The sequence below is a fragment of the Drosophila biarmipes genome, chromosome 2R, assembly GCF_025231255.1.
Source record: "Drosophila biarmipes strain raj3 chromosome 2R, RU_DBia_V1.1, whole genome shotgun sequence".
NCBI lineage: Eukaryota > Metazoa > Arthropoda > Insecta > Diptera > Drosophilidae > Drosophila > Drosophila biarmipes.
In genome coordinates, this window is record NC_066615.1 from 6,749,518 (window position 1) to 6,768,777 (window position 19,260).

The 19,260-nt window shown below is 44.5% G+C and overlaps 1 protein-coding gene across 19 annotated transcripts in view; it reads left to right on the forward strand.

Annotated features, from left to right (window-relative positions):
- LOC108026588 (heterogeneous nuclear ribonucleoprotein L) overlaps positions 1-17,185 on the forward strand; it is a 103,839-nt gene extending 86,654 nt beyond the window's left edge. For 14 of the 19 annotated variants that reach the window (XM_017097547.3, XM_017097549.3, XM_017097548.3 and 11 more), the window contains 5 exons: positions 6,503-6,684; positions 6,850-6,942; positions 12,322-12,597; positions 12,658-12,862; positions 14,338-17,185. In XM_017097547.3, coding sequence (XP_016953036.1) covers positions 6,503-6,684; positions 6,850-6,942; positions 12,322-12,597; positions 12,658-12,862; positions 14,338-14,474 — 893 coding nt within the window. In that variant the 3' untranslated portion in view covers positions 14,475-17,185. Of the gene's footprint in view, positions 1-6,352; positions 6,685-6,849; positions 6,943-12,321; positions 12,598-12,657; positions 12,863-14,337 lie in introns of all 19 variants that reach the window. The other 5 variants (XM_017097541.3, XM_017097546.3, XM_017097558.3 and 2 more) reach the window with 2 other exon arrangements.
- Positions 17,186-19,260: the final 2,075 nt, after the last annotated feature.

Here is a 19,260-nt window from a genome sequence, read left to right on the forward strand (position 1 = left end):
ACTTAGTTAATATGGCAAAATTCTGCCGTCGAGTATTTGCATTTTCATTCAAAATGGGACAGTGGGGGAAAACTCGCATATTCCTCAGGTTCCTTCCCCCAGCCAGGGTTGCCAGGGCTGTCGGGGTTGTCGGGGCCACCGAAGGCAAACTTGACTTGTTTGTTTATCCTTACCCTGGCCAACTTCGGCAGCTGTTGTTGTCTCTGGCCCAAAAATAATATACATCCATCCACATATCTCACTTTTTCTGTGTGTCTGTAGTGGCTTAATTTGCTGGCATTATTGCCGTGAAGTGGGTGGCATTTTATTTGCCCTCGGGGTCTGATTGTGGCTTACTTCTGCTGATTGACAGCGCATTTCGAGGCCTTTTTGTTTGATTTCCTTTAGTTTTAGCCCAATATTTGCTCTCGCCTAATGCAGTTTTCCAAGTAACTTGGAGGTCGGGCTTAGTAATTGTTCTGGCGGCAGCTAAAATAATTAAATTAACTTTTCGTTCTCCCCCTTCCGCTGCGAGGCAGGTTCCCAAATAATTCCACGCACAAACCCTTGGCTGACAGGCCGTAAATCTTGTGGGGACATCTTCCCACAATAAATTCATAGGGAAATCCAATAATTTCGTTGGAGGGCAGCAAAGATCAAGTGAAAAAACAGCAGCAACATGTTCGTTCAACAATAACCGACAACCGCAGCCCGCATGTCCGAAAAATATATAAATTGTGTCTCTCGCATTTTATGGTAATTCAATAAATTGAAAATGACAAATTGTGTCATGTTGCGGTCACTGGATTGGCAGACCAGAGAGCCCCAAAACCAACAAAAAATATATATATTTATAAAACCGCTTGCGGCAGGAACGATGGGGATAATTAAATCTATGTTGGGCATCAATAAAAGTTGCAAATGGATTTTTAAAGTCGCCGGGAGGAGGCGGGTGCTGCTGCTGGAGCAGCCACCGTGGCACATCCATCAATCAAAGACGATCAATCAAATTGTTGTCAACATCGGCGCACGCAGCTAACGATGAGCTGGATGTTGGCGCTAGCTGTCGCTAGATGGCGTGTCGAACAAGGACAATGTCCCTGTCGTCGCCTGGCTGAACTTCCAGAGGCACCACATACATCCCGGCACCACTCAGCTCCGCCCGGCATCCTTGCACCACCAGCTGCCCCACTAACGAGCGCTAATGGACACGCCAGTCCTGCGCTTCCGCAAGAAAACTATTGAGCCGAAATTGTGTGGGTGCCGGGGATATGGAAACTTTGCCACTCCACGCAATATTGCGTCGATTATCTTTAATCAAAAGCCAGTGATTGATGACTGCGACGACTACTGGCCGGAATGGACTGTATGCGCTCGCCGGATGTATCCTGGAAGTTTTAAATTTCCCTTCAGCAGCTGGCGGTCCGCCTTAATGCCGGCCATTCATCAGCGTCCTGCGGTATTATTGAGGGCTTTATTGTTTGCCGTTTTGATTACGTTTGCAATTGATTCGTTTGTGGAAGGACACAGGTTGTGCTATTTTTATATTTGCATTTAAATTGTGACGCCTTGAGAGAGAGAAAAGGGGAACGATATTGCCGCTTGATATGCCTAATGATTTTCTTTAATGTGCCGCTGCGCAGTTTTATGAACCAAAAAGTCCGCCATTTTGCCGCCAAATTTATGCAGGACGCGGCTGCTTCATCTCACTTTTTGCCCTCTTCCTTTCCTAATAATTTGTAATTAATTTAGCATCTGGACAGCCCGGCACGAAAAAATACAGAGGGGAAAAACGCTGGCAGCTTTTTGTCAGGGCGGCGCTCATACTTTCGGTGTAATTCTCCAGAGCAATTAATTGGACATTTTGCTAATGCGTTCGCCACTTGCACTTTTTGCCCTCTATCCATCTTTCGCTTAGAGAATCGTGCAATTTTCCAAATTACAATATCGAAATTGTCCCCCAGCTGCACATCGCACTTTGCCACAGTTTGCCCGGCTCTTTTTCCCTCCTTATTGTTTGTTATATTTTTATGGCTCTATCGATTTTCGCTTTTCCCCAGGCCGATAAGTGAGTGGGAAAAACTTTATCAAAGCGAACGAACCAAGTTTGCTATTAGAGCGTGGTTGCGCAATTCAAAGGGAATTTTTCCTCAGACTGCAGATAGTTTTTGGGGTATATGAATATTATAATATGCAGGGTGTGTTTACACACTGAACTCCACTAAGTGGCAAAACGCTCGACAAACGTAGCATGCAATCGCCAGTGGTTCAAAGTGGGTGGGAGGGCTATCGCTTTTCCGCCCGCCACCCACTAAGTCAATACATCAACAACCGCCTTGCGAGGGTGGCCACTAAAGTTGTAGTGGCTGCCTCTCGAGGCGGCTTATATCGCATTGAGAACTCTCCGCTCTCGAACATGTCACTTAACATTTATTTTTGCTCTTGACCAAACTGCATCAGCTCGGACGGAGTAATTCGAGGAGGGCTAAAAACCCGAGAGCTGCTGGCCAAGAACTCTCCAGCCGATAAGTGGGCGGCTGAGTGTGTGGGCGTGGCTGTGGCGACACCGATTGCACATGTTTGCATGCCATTAGAGCATCAGGGTCTCTCGGTGTTTACCAATGCGATAATTAGGGGCGGCCAAGGGGGAGGATCTTCCCGGCCAGTTGGTCCTGGTCAAAACCGAAGGCAAAGGCCAAACTAAAGGCCAAGCCGTGCCAATTTGCTAAGCAAACAGCCACATGCGGCCACGAGCGGCCGTGTGTGATTATGAATTATATTATAAATCCTCACAAGCGAGGTCCTATCGTTCCATTTTCTGCTTCTAATTATGTTGTCCTCGTTGGCCCTGCTTATTTGCCTGGTTGTTTGTTTGCCGGGAGTGGAGGAAAGTAGACAAACAAAAGTTGGTGGAGACGACGAAAAGCGGCAATTACATGCGTTTATTTTGTTCAAATCCGCCGTGAACGTAATTAAGCTCATGAGAGTTGGGCACAAATTTATTTCCTCGCTCCCAGGCTGTCGTAAAAACTCCGCAATCCTTTTCCCCACTCTGGGCTTTGCTTATCGGACTAATTTCCACGAAGGAATGGGGATTGCGTATCGCATATAAATTGGCTCATTGCCGTGGGATCCGTGGGTTCCGCGGGTTCCGCGGGTTCCGAGGGTTCCGTGGGTCGTTGTCTCCGCGCTCTTTGATTCCCCTTCCGATAAGCACTGGCATTTCCGCTGCTGGCTCTTGGATTCAGTTAAAGGCTTAAAGCCGTTTCCCGGTGGCAAGTTTTTCCGAACATTAAAAACCAATCAGGGCGCATTGTCACATAATCAGATGGCTGGCTCAGCGCATCGGAGTTTCCCAAAAAGCTTACATGTTGCAGCGCTTTCTCGCAATCTGGGCGCTCTATTAGGATTATTTTTTATGAGCTCTCCGCTGGGGTTCGTCGTCGTTTCCCGCTATCATGTCACACACAGGGACAACTCTTTGCCAACATAATAGTTTTGCTTATGAAAACAAATTCAATTTTGAAGCTGCTTATGGAAATGTTTATGCAAGACGTGAGCGCAGATAGAGTCCCCCCACTATCGTTCGGGGGAAAATTAATGTCACATGGATGGAAGTGAGCGCGCGCACGAGTCGGAAAAGCAGGGGAGGAAATTCGAGGGGCGCTGGCACTGGGGCGTGGCGCTGTGCATGCAGCCAGATAAGCGGGACAACGGCGTCATGACTCTTGGCATATTTTGTTGCAGTACAGTCCCGCACCGGGCGCCTAAGTTGACTCTGACAAATTGAAAATCATTGAGCGCCGAGGAGGTGGGCAGATAGGAAGACAGGGATGGAACTGCAGCTGAAAAATATGGTAGCATACATTTAAGCAAATTGCAATGAAGGTGCACGGGGGCTTGTTTGCCAGCCAGCCAGCCAGCCAGCCAGTCATCCAGTCATTACCCTGTTCATTGGACCGACTTTCCAGCTACCAATTCCCAGCTTCCATTACCCATTTCCCCGCCCCACACCCGCTGACAAAGTGTGCCAATACACGCCGCACACAAAGTATGCAACAATTTGCAGCATAAATACTTTGTGGAACATCCTATCCGCACCTCCGGCCATATGCGTTGTTTTATTTGTTTAGCTTTCGGTGCCGCAGCCGCCCACCACCATCCTCTGCCCACTTTCACCCACCCATTGAGGCCGGGTTTTAATGGATTTCTGTGCAGCACGCTTTTGTGGCTTGGACGGAGGAAGTGCCTTCTTTGTAGCAGACCCATGGCACTGCTGCCAGGCTCACTGGAATAGTTGGTTAAATTCCAAATATCTACAATGTCCACTGCCGCACGGCGAAAGTTCCCTAACTGCAAACCAACAAAGCACTTAATCGCGACACACGTGTCGTATACGTAATTTCTGTTTCCCTATGCAAATGACTGCGGTTTGGCGCACACCCCAGCACACACACGCACGCCGATCTAACCCAACTAAAAACGAAACTAAACTCCGACTTCCGCCTGGCCGCCGTGAAACACATAATCTAAAATAATTTGTGCGCGGTGAAAATTTACACCTGCTCAGCTTGCCACCTTTGGCTCCCTTTCGACGCCTTGCGTGTGAAACATTTTCCAGCAATTGCATGCAACAATTCCCCGAATGCTTAAACATTTTAGGCACGCTTCCGAAGACGTCGTCCTCTAGCCAGGGGCGTGAATTTCTTTTCTTGGGCTCCCGGGTTCTTGGCCACCCCTACAGTCCCTGGGCGAAAACCTGATTTTCGGGGGCAAACAACGGAAGCTGGGCGGCGATTTCGCCTCGTTGCCGTCACGCATACGCCCCGTGTTGCAGCAAATCAGCAAGGGCGGTGAATTTCAATTAAAGCCCGAAAACAGCGGGCACTCCGCCGCACTCGAAATGAATAACTATGGTTTTGGCCGGCGGCTTCGGGGCTCGGTTCATGCGAAATTGTTATTGACGCGGCGGTATCGAAGGCTTAGGTTCGTGGGAGGGGAAACCCAAACATTTTCGTTTCCCAAACCGCCCCAAGTTCCAGTGGCCGAGGATTATTTACTTATGGCCAAAGTTGGTGAATTGAAACGTGCCTAGGCCAACTTTCCCGGGGCAAGGCAGCAACGCTTTAAAATTCGCACGTAAATTCAAACGGATTAAGGGCTCGTGAAAAATTGCATCAATTTGTGCTGTTTGCACTGGGACTCGCTCCTCTCGCTGCCGCGCATAAACTAACATAAAAATGCCAGATTTTTTGCCATACACAAACTTTTCACTTCTTTTTGGGACAGTCTAACTTCCCACCGCGCGCGTGTGTGGGGATTTTTATGCAAATATTTTGTCAGGTAGCCCCAAAGTCCAAAATAAACCAGCCATGACGAGGGGACGACTCTCCGTACTCGACTCGCCAATGCAAAGCCACAGTTGCTGGCTTTCGCAGGACGACGACGTGGTGCAACTAAATCAAATCAAAACAAAAACAGCTCCGAAATGGCAACTCGGGCAGCCATTTTGGCATAACAAGCACCATGCAAATTGAGTTCCAGCGCCACTCGCTGCTCCGTCTCACTTTTCCCACCCCAAACTTTGCGAGTGATTAGGTTAAAGTGTTTGGCTTAAACAAGGCCACGACAAAAAGTTGCATGTGTCTGCCGGCTGGCGACACTTTTAAAGTTAATTAAACGCCTGCCAACCGGCGAGGAGCTGTCCTTGGCCGTATTCGCCGCGACATTTGGCAGTTTGTCGCAGTTTTTGCTTTAATTACAAGACGTCGGCAGATTTGCGATGCGGTGGTGTTGTAGTGCTGAGCCGACCGTTTTTATTGTTTCTGGGCTGCGAAGCGGAGGATAATGTCGATGCGAGTGGTTCCATTTGGATGCCACTCTTTCGGTTGCAACCGCTGTGAGGCAAAACACAAAATGGAGGCCCAAAGAACGGGCTACAACGGACCAATTTGGTCCGTATATTCTGCACATTTTTTCCTACGCCTGCCAAAAATTCAATTAACTTACATGCCAAACCGCAGCCGGCATAAAGGAGGGGTCTATTCCCACAAAACCGCAGCCAGAAATGTCAGCACCACCCAGTCGGAGCCCCTGGTCCATCGGTTATGTCTGTGAGCCCGGCTTCGTGGTTTCCTTACCCCTTTTTGGTTTTGGCGTTTTCATATTAGTGAGGGTCTCTTCAACTTTTGGAACCTCGGCGCCTCCATTCCCATGCAACAACAATAATTAAGCTAGCCCTAAGTTTTAGTTTAAAAGATTTGGCACCACTAAAAAAACATTGTTTTCCGTTTATCTTTTCGTTTCATTTTATTTTGCTATCGCTTATTGTTGTTGCATGCACTGAATAACAAAAACGTACCAAAACATGCAGTACCAACACTGCCGACACCACAACAACATGTCCCACCGACACATCACCACCACCACCACCAACAACTACAGCAACATCAACAACATGCACCACCACCTCACCACCAACTAGTTGCCCCAGCTCAATCGCACAATCTTTGTCAATTTAAAGAGCCGCCGCTATTGGGACCCGGCGCCGCCTTCCCGCCGTTCGGAGCCCCCGAGTACCATCCCACCACGCCCGAGAACTGGAAGGGCGCCGCCATCCACCCCACCGGGCTGATGAAGGAGCCGGCTGGAGTGGTGCCCGGACGCAATGCTCCGGTGGCCTTCACACCGCAAGGACAGGCCCAGGTGAGTATTCCGCCGTGTTCCAGGAGCGCTGCGCAAATATAATTGTTATTTGTCCGCAATTTCTGGTCAAGACGACCAAGGCCCATCTCCATCCAAGACTGAATTTTAATTAACTCCTGTTGTTTTCCCACTCTTCCTTATCTTGCGGTGCCGCTGCTCCTCCAGGGCGCCGTCATGATGGTCTACGGCCTGGACCACGACACTTCCAACACGGATAAGCTCTTCAACTTGGTGTGCCTGTACGGCAACGTGGCACGGGTAAGTGGGGCACCCAAATTGCATTTAAGAAAGAGATAGGATAAGATCAGAAAGATTTTGATTTCATTCGTGGGAATCGGAGATCGCGGAAATGTAATTATTGGAGTGGGAAGATACGAAATCATTTAAGGCAAAAATATACAGGGGAATATATATTTAAAAATCGTTTTTTAAAAGGGCACATCGAAGGAGACCGTATTAAGAAAACCTTACCCTTTAAAATAATAATAACATTTTACCGGATAGTAAGAAAAAATGGATATTCCGATGACAAAAGATCAAAATTGTATTTCTGGTCGACTGAACGCAGGAAAGTGTTTTAGTTCACCTCCTGGTTTTTAAACTAATGTTAAAGCACACTCAAAGGCTCGTTTAGCAGCACCACTTCGGGGAACTGCTCCCTGTCATCTGGCTCAACCCTTGCTTACGACCTTTTCGATTGTAAAAGAAGACGAGGAAGGGAATATCCTCAACTTGCACTTAGCCAGAAAGCTGACAAAAAGAGGAGAAAAATACGCATTTCATTGCCGCCGCTTGCCTTCGGTCGTCAGCACTTTGCGGCAAAATATCGGCCAGAGGCAAAAAAAGGTGTTTTTGAGTGCGAAAGGCAACCGCAAGAACACTCTGTGTCTGTGCCATTTGTAAATGTGAAAATAAAACGAAGGGCAATAAAAGGACGAGGCCAGGACACAGCGAAGACGGCCAGCAGGACCTTCTGCTGTACGCAGTAGGCCAGTTGGAACCGCAAAACACATTTAGATAAAGCGTTTTAGATTAATATCCCCGCCATGTGTGGGCTCCCGGTGCTGGGAGTCGCCTCGGGACAGCAATCAGTGCAGCGTCATCAGCTTTATCTGTGGAGGCGTGGTCGTTGGCCAAGAACCCAACCCACGCCGCACGGCGCCCCCAACAATGGCAAAACGATTGGCAAGTCGCTTGTAAATCAAAACACGATGACGGCCAAAAAAGAATCCATTAAAAGGTTTGGTCTGTGAATGGCAATTCGGAATGTGCTCATTGTTAGTCGTCGCCAGGCGAAAAGGAAACCCGCTTGGGGAGCATTTAGTGCAGCCACAGAAAAGGAAAACGGCTCGGCTATCTAAGACACCGCCACACCTCCCACCACCCACCACCCACTGGCTCCCCGGCGAACAATGAGCTTGCGGGAGCGCCACCAACATCAAAGTCAAATGCTAAAAACTTCTTTGGCGTGTGCCGGAGCTTTCACTTTATTGCTACTATGATTCCGCCCCTCCTGAGGGTGAGTGTGTTGTGTGTGTGTCCTTTGACAATTGCGCTCGCCAAGGACGACGGGGGACGCCCCTCACTCCCTCAAATCCCCCACATGCTTTGCTAAGTTTATGTCTGTGATAAAGCGAGTCAAGGCGACCGGCGGAGACCGCACGAACCACTTTCGCTGCACCCTGAAGTAGCTACTGGGAGCCAGGGGTTGTTCAATCCTTCAAAGGAGTTGTATCGTTACGGAATTTCACTAGCGAAAGCGAACTCATACAGTATCACTTATGCGAAAGGCCGTGATTTCGTACTGCGAAACGAGAATAAAAACATTGTTGGTTTAGCTTATTAGGTTTTTCTTCCTCCCTTAAACTTCATTTAGGAAAAGGGGTAATCAGATTAAACTTTAAAAGGATTAGTTGTAGAAAAGGGCTACACGATTCCATGTACTATTAAAACCTAAATGATTTATGCCTAATTCGTTTTAATAGGTCATGACAAACTAGTTGGAAGTGGTCCCAAACCTTTACTTTTCCATAAATATTATTTCCTTACATTAGCTTGATTTTTGGCTGACTTGATTTATTTTAAGTCGTGCAGTTCAAGTTAAGAATGCCAGGACCTGCGATTCAGTCGGTGAAACAAGAGCTTCATAGCCAAATGCAAATCCATATCCATCGCTTCGCCTCCACTCAAATTTGTTTTCCATTTTTTGCATTCACCAACTGGCCTCCATTAGCCAATAATGACCTTTGCTTTGCTTTACTTCACTTTATGCCCAGCCCTACACCCCCACGTCCTGGAAGGATTCTTTCGCCCATTACTTTCGAGGGAGGCCGCGATAATTCAAGGCGCGGCCATTTAGTTCAGTTTCTTTCCCTGACACTTGCAGGGGGCCGGGGAGAGGGATGTGCATAGGGCCAAATTTATTGCCAACTTCCTGTCCGAGACGGAAACTACTCATTAGCCATTAAAAATGATTATGCGCAAACATTATTCACTGACCAAGCCGCAAGCACACATTTCTCCACTCTGGCCCCTGCTCTTGCCACCCACTCGCTTTTTAGCCCGACTCTCGGTTTCTGGCCGAGTTTTTCCCATCGCAAAGTGCTCGGCTCGCTGCGCCTGTCGCTATGCAACCGGGTTCACAGGAGTGAAAAGCCAGGGCTGTTGCCTCATTATAAAGTCGAGGGGCATGTGTGTGTGCCGGGTCCGCTTGGATGTATCTGCGAGTTTATGGGCCGACATGTTTGAATTGCGAATGAGAAATTGATGGCCACTCAATCAAAGTGCCGTTGCACGAGTTTCCTTGAAGCCCACGCCCCGCCCACGTCTCCTTTCGTCCCACACCATATGGCTCGGTGTTAATGGGATTCTCTCGGGGAAGCGCTCGGGATCGTGTCATCCCTAAATTGTGGATAGCCCTCTGGATGCGAAAGAACGGAAATACACCGTATTAGATTTCAATAAGCCGATCCTAATGGGGTTCGGCATAAGCATTCTGCTGTGAGGAATTTGATTAACCTGCCGAAAAATGTGTTGCCCGAATTTTCATCTGTCGAAGCTGTCAAATACTGTGGGGGTAGGGGGAAGGAACCCCGGGGAATTGCCCTGAATTGTGTTTGCATTTTGCGATTTGTAATTTCCACCTTCCCCGCGCCCAAGAAAATATTGCCAAGCAGTTTCCTTCCGCCCCGTCGAAGCAATCTGGTTAATTATTTCTGGGTCCGGGCGATGAAGTCATCAACAAATTGATTTTCAGGTTAAATGGCATGACAAAAATGGGTCGGGCGTGGAGGGATCGACTCGAGGGGCTTCCAGCGACAAGCTGTGCTGACAGGCCAAAGGTTTGGCGGGGAAAAGTAATGCGGAGAGCGTCTTTAAAGGGCCAGCCAAATACACGCACTCAATTAAATACACATTAAAAAAACATTTGGATACAATGCTGGGCGGGGATACCACCCACTGCGTATCCAGCTTGAAGGACTGGATGTTGGGGCGGGGGTCATAGGTCAGCCAATGCTGCTTGCGAGCTGCGCGTGAGCAATTAAATCAAATGGCAGAGCAGACACCATGCCACATTGCACAACAAAGCGAGCCGGGGCGCAGGGGTCGCATTTTAATTAACGCAGTGGCGGCGCACCGGGGGTCATGGAGTGGAAACCGGCGGCAGGGACGAGGGGCTGTCGGGGCTGAAGTACAGCACAGCTCATTAGACACGCACCGAATGTTTGCCGCTGCTGCGGCTGCGGCTGCTGACCAGCAGTGCCCATCCAGCCATGAAGCGCTCTTTGATTTGGCCAGGGAGTCCTGTGGGCCGGCCGTTCTATCTGGCCTATGTATATATTATCCCTATATACGTATGCTCTACGTTTGCATGCTTGTGATTTCATTATCCTTTGTTTCTCGGGAGTCCAGCGGAGCGGGGCTATCTGGACGCTTTCTGCTTGACTGATTTATGGTCCACATTTATTTCTATACATTGTTTTATTTTTATGATTCGTTTCGGCTTGGGTTTCGCACTCGCATTCCTATTCGATAAGCCTCATTTAGTTTTTATTTACTTTTCCCAGCCATCCCCATTCGATCCCACACTTCCACTCCATTCAGGCGCATTCGTTTTGAAAGCGGCCCACTTCGGACACACTCCGCGGAACAGTACTTGCACGCGGATGTGTCGGGGGATTGGTTTAATTATAAGCAAATTGTTTGCCCCATTTGCAAACGGACCCGTTCCCCACTTGCAGGCGCCTTTGTTTGTTTCGAAATGTTTGCAGTTCATTATAACGTAATTGGGTGCAGAGGACACGGGTGATATTTAATAATTGAATAATTCATTAAATGAGCTTATAATTTGCGCAGCAAAGCCGCGGAAAGTATTGATTTTCGGGACTTCTTGTCGCCTGCACACTGGTTGCAAATGGCCTCCAACCGGCAATTAGCCCGGCCGAGTGCCTGCAGTCGTAATTAAATTCGGTCGACCCCAAACTGCAGTCACACACACAAATCGAGTGGAAAATAAATCAAATTGGCATAAAATTTACTAAATGCCAGCCCGCTTCTCGCTGCGTGCAAAGAAAAAAGGCTGACATCAATGCGCCAAATTAAGGCATTTGGAAAACAAAATTGCAGCGCCCGTCGTCCGATTTGGACAGGTGCTCGGCCCGCTTCTCTAGTCCGCTGGCCAACCAAGTCGGTTGCGAAAACCCGTTTCAGGTTCGCTGAAAAGCGGCTCCCCCGGCCGAGTTCAATGCCTGGCGGCGGCCAGCAAATTGATTTGCCAATGCAGCCAGCCAGCCAAGCGGGCGAGTGAACGAACGAAGGAATTATCCAAGCCAGCGTTTTCATCGATTTTCACTTTCTCCGGGCCCGTTTTGTAATTATTGTTTGGGAAATTATTATGGTCAACTGCTTTTATAACGCAACGAGTGGCTCTGAGCGAGGTGTGAAGCATTCCTTGGTATACTAAAATGCAGTTATGACTAAAAGTAAAATATATATTTTTCTTTTCTGAATCTCATCCAATTAAACTTAGTTTAAAGTTTTAGCCATTTCAGCACTTTCAATTTTCTATTCCCAACTAATACAAGGCAGTGTCGGATGACGTATCGAATATTTGTCAAGTGAAAATCAGAGGCAACGATAATGTTTTCAGCTATTTTTGGCTATTGGGCACGTACACGACTGACTTTGATGACCCCATAAGAAGGCAGGAGGGCACGGCCATAGACATTGTGGGAGTGCCTGGTCGTGTGGGTATACTCACACGGCAGAAACGCACACAATGAATGGAGAATTAAGGACGCCATTCTGCCAGATAATTGCGTTTGAAGGAAATTTTAAATTGAATTCAATGAAAACGTAGAACGCTGCTCCCGGCTCCTCCCCAGTGACAGATTGGGTTAAGTGCGAGAGATGACAGCGACAAGAGAATTCAATCAGCCAGGGGCGTCCATAAGCAGGGAACATGTGGTGGGAGTCCGGGGGTTTTAACCATAGTGCCGGCCAGCTGGGGCATATAATTTAATTGGGTGGTGGAGGTGGAAATTGCAGGCTGAACCTGCCCCACCGTTAGTGTGTGGCTTGACCCTTTATGAAAAGCCAATGAGATTTAACTGTGACCTTTCCCCCCTTTCCCCCCAGATCAAGTTCCTGAAGACCAAAGAGGGCACCGCCATGGTTCAGATGGGCGACTCGGTGGCCGTTGAGCGCTGCGTGCAGCACTTGAACAACATTCCCGTGGGCACTGGCGGCAAAATACAGATCGCTTTCTCGAAGCAGAACTTCCTATCCGAGGTGATCAACCCGTTTTTGCTGCCCGATCACACACCCAGCTTCAAGGAGTACACAGGCTCCAAGAACAACCGTTTCCTGTCGCCGGCCCAGGCCAGCAAGAATCGCATCCAACCACCGAGCAAGGTAGGCTAACCAACAGAAGTCCCCTAAAATATGGTATCCAACCTAGTGTGTGCCTTTCAGATTTTGCACTTCTTCAACACACCGCCCGGCCTGACCGAGGACCAGCTGATTGGGATCTTTAACATCAAGGACGTGCCCGCCACCTCGGTGCGCCTGTTCCCCTTGAAGACCGAGCGCTCGTCGTCGGGACTGATCGAGTTCCCCAACATCTCTCAGGCAGTGCTGGCCATCATGAAGTGCAACCATCTGCCTATTGAGGGTAAAGGTGAGATAGTGTTGTGTTTAAGTGTTATTCAAAAGAAAGTCGAATCTATATGTGGCCACCCTCCCGAAAACCGAAAAAATTCTCACTCTCTCATCGCAACCCCCCAGAACACGCCCCAGTAAGTAGGCATCATAACTTTGCCCCACTCGAGACCTACCCGGAGACGCCTGGCTGAACGGCAGTCAAAAGTTTCGGCAGCTATTCTGCACGGCCTTTGGACTTTTGGTGTTGTGCAGCCGCAGCGGCAGCAGAACCAGCAGCCACCCATCAAAATTACACCCGCCCAGCCACCACAATCCCCGCCAAAAACCATCTACCACCGCCTACTTTGCCCCCAATGCAAACTTTAACCTTTCATGTTTCTTCGGTCGGTTGTTTTGGGCCAACAAACTTTTCAGTAACGTCGCTGGCTGCGATGAAAATTTTAATTTGGTAATTAAGATAAACAATTTCAGTTTGCAGTTATTCATAAAGGGGTTGAGTTCAGCGCCCACCGCTTGCAGCGCTTCGCCAACAATTAGTCTCGGCACTCGCGGCTCGGTTACAAATGGTCTGACGACCGATATAAACTTTTCGCATAAATATTTCACCACCAGCAGGTCGACCCGAGAACAAATTACCATTCCGCAAATTCCCGGGGTTTTATGAGCTTGTTTACATGGCCAATATTCATTTGACGTCTAGAATGCTAGATGCTAAAGCATTGCATTTGCTCCGAAATGCTGGCACAAAAATAGTTCACTTTTCCCGACTTTCGACACACCTGAAGAGGGGCTTACATCCTCTGTGGGGGAGGGTCGAAATCGATTAGGAAAGTGGCCAACAGAACTGTTCGATGCTCATGCATAAATTGTCGATATCCTCGATTTGATTATTTGTCGGTGGCGCATTTGTGATGCTGCTCGGAGGGCTGCTCGAGTGCTTGGTAAATAGTAATTAAAAGTGTAAGGAAGGCAAACAGAATGGCACGAATGCATGGCCCATTCCCGGCTCAAATGGAAATGCAAATGCATGGGCCTGCCGATTGCAAACACAGGCCCCTGCGTATACTTTCGGGCGGCAGAATTATGCTGAAAGCAAATACATGGCTCTTTTCACCCTCTGTGGGATATGTGCACCACAATGCTGTTTGATTTTGATTGCTCGGCATACGGGCAGTATTACTAAACACGTGTCCTCCGAGCTGAGTGAAGGCATTCAGCCAGCGGCTTTAATATTCGCATGCATTGGTGGGCAGACGTAGGCCTCATTCATTTCAAAACCCGACTAACCACCCGCCCCTCCAATACCTTCGCACAATCAAAGATTGCGCTGCAAAATCAATAAAACTAAATTCAAGAATATACAACACTTATACACCATACTACACCATAACTAATGAATATATGTGTGTGAATATATAACCATTGTTTTCGTCAAGGATCCACCTGAGCTTATACATCTTTTATGCGTGCTCTCCCCTTCTCTACCCACAGGCACCAAGTTCCCATTCATCATGAAGCTGTGCTTCTCCTCGTCCAAGAGCATGAACGGGGCCTGGAACAACGCGACCAGCGAGGGCATGATCGAGAAGGAGAACGAGGTCGACACCAAGGTGGACATCTACAATTGAGATTTGATTACGATTGTGTAAGCGAGCAAACAACAACCGGCTTAACTAGAACACAATACAAAACTATACTGAAGGAGGGGACTGGTCGCAGACAACAGCCAAAAGACAACAACTGCAGCAGCAGCAACTGCGCCTACAGCAGGCGCTGCAACTGCAACAGCTACTGCTTCAACTTCAACGACAGCAACAGACCGACAATTATGAAGAGGGCTTACACATTCGATAAAATGACTGGCAGGCGGCGCATGCTGCAGCAAACAACTGAAGAATTTCAAACCAATTGATTGCTATCAATTCAACTTCGAAAAAAGGAGAAGAGAGACAAGCAAAGAAACCAACTACCATTAATTCAATTTGGCGCAAACGCATGTAACTTTTCTACGAGCCATTTGCATAGATTTACTGAATTCACCGATATCAATTCAGCTAATTAGTATGACAGCCTATGTACGATATGGCCTCGTTCAAAAGCCACACCGAATGAACACTTGATGCACTTTACATACTTTACATGCGTTTGCGTGGCAACAACAAAACAAGCAAATAATACATAAAAATTTGAATTGTTATTATTGTTACGATGAAGCATTAGGACTTTCTCACACAACAGCAAGAAAAATGGAATCACTCCAACCAATTGTAAACTATGTAATGTTTAATTGATAAAAAACGACGAACTAAACCAAAAATAAATAATGTAATTCAAAACGAAACCATGATAAAGTAACTAAAGAATTCCCTGCCCCGCTCCGCTCTCTCACCCCCAAGCACTTGCACTTTCCACTCTAACCTCCGACCCCCACCTTCCCGCCTCCCCTCCCTATTCCCTCGGCAGACTTCTGTATAGTTGATGTAATATGATTTCTCGATCGGTTACGAATATATAATGCAACAAAAAGAAACATTTCTTTGGACAATATTTCGACAAGTATTCGGGCGTGAGAAAAAGTCTTAACAAAAATATTTATTGACGGATAAAATGTGTGTAAATTAAAACCAAAAATTTAGCAATTTTAAATGAAATTTATTAATTTTAGTTATGCAAAAACAAGCTCTGCGAACTGCTGCACCGACCACCGCAGCACGAGCATGGCGTTGATTTTAAATTTCTTTATCGAATATAATGCGTGAAGAGGAAGGAAAAACTTGCACAAGCCAATGTTTTTACTATTAACAAAACGAGAAAAGACAAGAAGGTAAACATAACTTTTGTGCTTAATTTACAAAGATGAAAAAGGCATAAATTTATGTGAATGAGATGTATTTGTATTTACATTAAATTTAATTTTAATTTACACTAAATGTAAAAAGCAAGATAACTAAAACAAACAAAAGAATAAAAAAAAACAAGCTAAGGAAGAAAAAAAACCACAAGTAAATGTAGTTAAAAGCAAATCGAAAAGAGCATCTAGCATAGTTAAGAAGCAGCATCGTTCAGACGTGCAGACAGCAAACATACAACAAAACAACATATTTTTGAGGCGTTTTAAAATTAGAAGACAGAGCCAAACATTTCAGAACTCCAAGTGAAGTTAGCAAAGCAAAGCTACTACTAAAGATGGGTGAGGGCGTATTGCAAATGCGAAAAAAGTAGACGAAAACAAAAGAATTAACGATATCAGCAATAAAGCAACAGCAACAACACCATATCAAAGGCGTATGTTAGATTACCTATAATATAAATAAACTTAATATAAAAGATGCAACATAATAACGTAATACGATAATCTGAGTTCACTTGAGTTGTATAGTTTTATGTTTAGCTCTTTCGGTCGGCAGTGTGAGACCCAAAGAGATCCGAACTCAACTGCCCTCCCACAGGGCGTTGCTCACACAACATTTGTTTTTATTGCAAATCAACGAATACACAAATACATAATGCTAGGGCCGCTAAACGAATTTTCTTCATACTTCTCGTAGTTCACCGCTCGACATGGTTGTTGGGCTTTCATGTAGATTACTTCATTCATATAACTATCAATAATACTATGTGCAATTTGGGCTTTAAACGAGACTTCGTTTGTTCTATTTTATTTATTGCAATTTTCTCATTTCGATAACTAGTTCGTGTAATTATTTCAAGTGTCTTTACAGTCTTAGTTATTATGTAAATTGTTTTTTAATCCTTAATTGTAAAATAATTTTCTAAAAGTTAAGTATTATTGTACTTAATTTATATAATAAACATGGTTAATGAAAAACGGGAATAATTATGAAAAAACAATCTCGTTAAAAATTAATTCATAAATATTACTTTTTAAGAACATAAAACAACAACGATCTTGAAGCTCCTAATTAGATCATAATCGGATAAACAAACTACTATAATACAATAATATTTAATATAAAATAATACGCACTTGGTAGCTATTTAATTTACGAATATACAAATTGTAATCTGGAATTTTTGTTGTTAATAGTTCTATTTGAAACTTAACACAATTTTATTTGTGTTTATTTTCTTATCTTTAATTTTAAATGAGTAAAAATAGAGACAAATAAATATACCTAAATTTGTATATTTAGCTGCCTCAAAGAAAGCACGACAAGGTCAGTTAAATATATAAAATCATATATATTTATGAGTGTATTTATATGATTTGTTTTATTTAATATTTAAATTTTGTTGTTATTTTTTAAAGCGTATTTTTTAAGCCCAGAGTTTGTAACATGCGCGCTCATATTTTGATATAAATATATATGTAAAAGTATCTGGCAATCGCATTTTTATTTTTATCACCACACCATCATCAGTGTCAGGTTTTTGTATATTCTAATAGGAATTGAAACATGACAAATAATTTGCTTTTAAACTATAGAAAACTCGCAAAGCATTTAAAGCATAGTTAAAAGCATCCTATAACGCACATCCTTTTATTTTCATTAACGGGCATTGAGAACAGCGACTAATGAAAAGTGAACCTAAACTAAATTATATGCCAAATAATATCTAGTGTTATCCTGAATTTTGAACATATCAAAATTTTGAAGCATTCAAGTTTAAGGGCCTAAGTTTTCGAATTATACAAGTTAGGCATTATTAATGTAAAAATCAATACATAGACCTGGAGCACTTTTCAATAAGCAGCTAAACTGCGAACAGACATAATCCTTACAATCTTCTACGAAAACGCCAATAAGAATTGTATGTAAGCAAATAGAGCAAACAAAAATTAAAAACCCAAAAAGTAGTCTTAAGGAATAATTTGTATTAAGTAATTACTTTAAAGTATTATTTAAAAAACAATTTTTAAAAATTTGAAACCTAGGAAAATTGTTTATGTTTATTTGCGCTTTTGTTCCCAAAACGAAATTTAGCAAGAGAATAATCTTATAGTGGCAATTATTTAAATATACTTTAAACGCATTCAAAATTGAATAAAAGGAAAAATTAGTCAAATTTCGTTAAACAATTTTGTTAAATTGAAACAAGATCATTTAAAGGTTGTCAACGACAAGAACTTGTTATGAAGGCCTTACCAAACCGCTGGCTTTTGCATGTAACTTTACGTAGCGATTTCTTTATTATGAGTTATTTGAATTACGTTTGCAATTGCCTCGTAGTTTTCAACTCCCGAAAATGCTCATGGGGTACAAGGTAGGTGCTGTTTATAAGTAACAACTCACAATTTTCTTGAACTTGTCCAGCCAATCGAAAATTGGTTAGTTCGGAGTGCCATTTATCCGATGGCAGATCCCCACTTCTTCAGTGTATTTCCAATAAATTCGTCTTAGTTTGTTAGACAATTCGCCTAATGACACCAAACTACACAAATGGACCAGTTTATTCAATACTGAATTGACAACCACCAAGAACAAAAACAAAATGAAATTATTAAAATTTGTGAAACCGTCCAATTATGAAACAGCAACAACAGCGACACTGACACCACACACGAGTTGAAAACTGGGTACATTACTACTTTAAAGAGGGGAAACGGCAGAGCAACGCTCGAGAGTTTCTGAAGTGTCTTTCACTGAGCTTTACTATATATTGCAAACATTTTGGAGCAAGGGTTTTAGCGACACCAGCGAGTTTCCGTCTTCGGTTTGCGCTTTTCGACCTATTTTACTTCTGTGCCGCTTCAGCATGCTGCATTCAATTTGCTAAACATCTACGATCCTCTGAGAGCTTTTGTTTGCTACTATCGTTTTCTGTTTTTTAGTTCGTACGATACCCCGAGAGGCAAATGAGAAACACTAAACAAAACAAGAACTTTGTACACCGAAACGAATTCATAATAATCTAGAATGCATGTGCATAATGAGAACAAAGAATAAAACTAAAGATGAAGAAAACTATGAAAACGAATAAATAAAAGATGAACAACTACAACTATATTCTTATAGGCTTATAGTTTATACTTACATACACACATACAAATACTTATATACATAAATATTTATATATAAATATATATATATCAGAGGTCATAACATACATAGTAATACGACACCACATCCACATATATACATTCGAGTATAGTTTTTAATAAGATGGGAGGTGCGCGAGTCAATTTTAAAAGCAAAAAAATCTTAAATCAAGCAAGTCTTAATAGAAGAAGCGAAAAACCAAGCGCAAATATTAACAAAAAAGTTACTTTGGCGTTATTAGTAATGCAATTACATGTACGAAGCGAGTACTTACATAATTACACCACAAATTACACCACCCACTACACAAAAGACACAGATACAGATACAGACACAGACAGACAACCAGGAGACACAGATACAGACATAGACAGACGGAGGACGAGGCAAGTTTTAAAGGGCAAACGGACAA